General features: G+C 43.3%; 1 protein-coding gene across 1 annotated transcript; it reads left to right on the top strand.

Annotated features, from left to right (window-relative positions):
- The first annotated feature begins 1,863 nt into the window (after positions 1-1,863).
- Positions 1,864-2,293, top strand: LOC147428017 (uncharacterized). Its single transcript, XM_086496795.1, has 2 exons — positions 1,864-1,893; positions 1,937-2,293. The coding sequence occupies exons 1-2, from the start codon at positions 1,864-1,866 to the stop codon at positions 2,291-2,293; spliced, it is 387 nt and encodes a 128-aa protein (XP_086352921.1).

Genomic DNA, 2,293 nt, shown 5'->3' with positions numbered 1-2,293 from the left:
ATTTCGGTGAACCTCTTACCTTACCGTGAACCTGAACAAATTCTCGACTATCATGATTTACGTACACGTCATCATGTGTATCGATAAGCTTTAATCAAGTGGAAAGATTGACCTTGTGAAGGTGCCACTTGGGAAAACATTAGTGTTCTTAAGAAGAAGTTTCCCACTTTTGTTTTCAAGGACTAAAACTCTTCTTTAAGGGGGGAGTACTGTCAGGACAAGGGCAAGGCCAGAGAGTCTTGGACTGGGCCAAGGGCCGGAATAGACAATGTGGTAAAAGAATCCAGCTAGGGCGAAGGGGCTATAGTGCGAGGTTGGGAGGTGGATTCCAGGCTCTAGTCTCCCCTAGACTTTACAATAATTTTCATAGCTTGATTTGGCAAGAAAAGAGAATTCTTAGGGAAAATGTATTCAGGAACCTTGTTTATCCTCTAGGAGTTGATGTATTTGCAAAATAGTTGACACAATGGGTTGAGGATAAAATCCAAACCAAAATGGCTTTGTGGCATTTTACTAAATGGCCAATTCATGTTAGGTTGAGGATTGTGCAGGCTATGTGGATTTCCTCTATATGCTTTGTTTTCTTCCCTTTGATACTTGACCAGCTGAGAGATTTACATCAAAAATACTGAGATTTTATGGGGATCTTCTCTTGTAGCTTGGCTCGCCTGGAAGCATTTGGCATTGCCTATTCACTTGGGAGGATTGGGTATCCTTCATTTGCAAATGCACATGGTGGCTAGTAGGGAAACCTTACTGAAACAAATTGATGTATAATCTTGTTGTGTACTTTCATGGTGTTTGGGATATGTTTGCATGGGACAAATTGTTTTGTGCTACTCATCATCAATTGTGTGAGAATACTACTAATATGTTGGTTAAGTCTTGAGAAAAACAATGTGCTTTGTTGATTTGGGATGGTAGAGTCAGATATACAGGTAATCCCTTAGGGTATGAGTCTTGTTGGTGGAGCTTTGGGTTTAAAAAACCACCTGTTGTTTACTTGGGAAAAAAAGCATAAGAGGGTTAAGCCCAATCAATCAAATTGTTACTCTAACATAAATATTATTGCCTTTATGGTGGCTAAGAGAAGATTCAGACTAGGAAATGGGCTCAAAATTACTTGGGGACAGTTGTGTACACATGTCAGCAATTTGAAAGTTTCTTCTTGCAATCGATTTAATCAAAGAATCAAAGATTGAGCATTGCCAGAGACTTCAACAAATTGATGGACCTCCCCAACCAAAAGTTTCTATCTATACTTGATCCCTTAGCCTTAGATAGAGAACAGATGCAACAAGATTTGCGAGTTCAATCTAGATCAACGTTGGTGGTTGAAGAAGCTATCTGATGTATGATGAATTGTTAGCCAAAAAGAGAATGTCTAATGGAAAATGCCCCCTTGAGACAACGAAGCACATATTTTGGAACTTCCCTACAATATATGCTTGGTGGATATGTTTGTATGATGCATTGGAAGACTAAGTTTCTGAATATAGACTGCTTTATGGAACAATTCAAACGGGTTCTACATGTTTAGACTTATGTATTGCTTCTCTGAGACTTTGGGTGTTATCCTTTTTGTGAAATGCTAGAAACTCGGCTTTGTTTGATACACACACCTTTCACAGTTTCCAACTGCCTTGGTCTATGATTCGAGATAAATTGTTAGAGGACTGTGCAGCACTGCCAGTTCCTCAACAGAATAACACGATGGAATTCCTCATCGTGATGTAAACATGTAACAAAATGTAACATAGTACTTAAGTTAGAGAGAGAGAGAGAGAGAGAGAGAGAGAGAGAGAGAGATTTTCACAATTATGTAGGCAAATGAAATTTCCACTCTGGACCAAGAGAGAAAGAATGGGATGTCCGTTCAAGGATCAGAAAGAGGTATGTTGATGGAGCGAGTGGTCCGGCCAGTCTATGATCAAAGGCAGGGGTTGGCGAAGGCGACATTGACGAGGGAGAGCGGAAGAGTGCCAGCGCAGGGGTAGGTGCGGCCGTAGCGGAGGCCGGAGGAGACGGGTTGGACTTTGACGTTGGGGAGGAGAGTGCAGTGGCCGAAGGTGGGCACGTCCACCTCCATGGCGAAGCGGCTGATGATCTTCTGGTTCCAGCGCCGGTCCTGGCAGGCTGCAATGATGTTGAAGGCCTCACAGGCGCAGTTGTTCACGAGCTCCCACTCGCACAGCCCGGTCGCCACGGGAGTGTTGGTCAGCACGAGGTCGTGCAGCCTGCACTTGAGGGGCGGAGCTGCTTGCACGACGGAGGTCCCCTCCATGATATTTAG

The sequence above is a fragment of the Adiantum capillus-veneris genome, chromosome 23, assembly GCF_014529385.1.
Source record: "Adiantum capillus-veneris isolate H3 chromosome 23, ASM1452938v2, whole genome shotgun sequence".
Lineage (NCBI taxonomy): Eukaryota > Viridiplantae > Streptophyta > Polypodiopsida > Polypodiales > Pteridaceae > Adiantum > Adiantum capillus-veneris.
The sequence above is the reverse complement of the archived record's forward strand: the minus strand, read 5'-3'. Positions and strand labels throughout refer to the sequence as shown.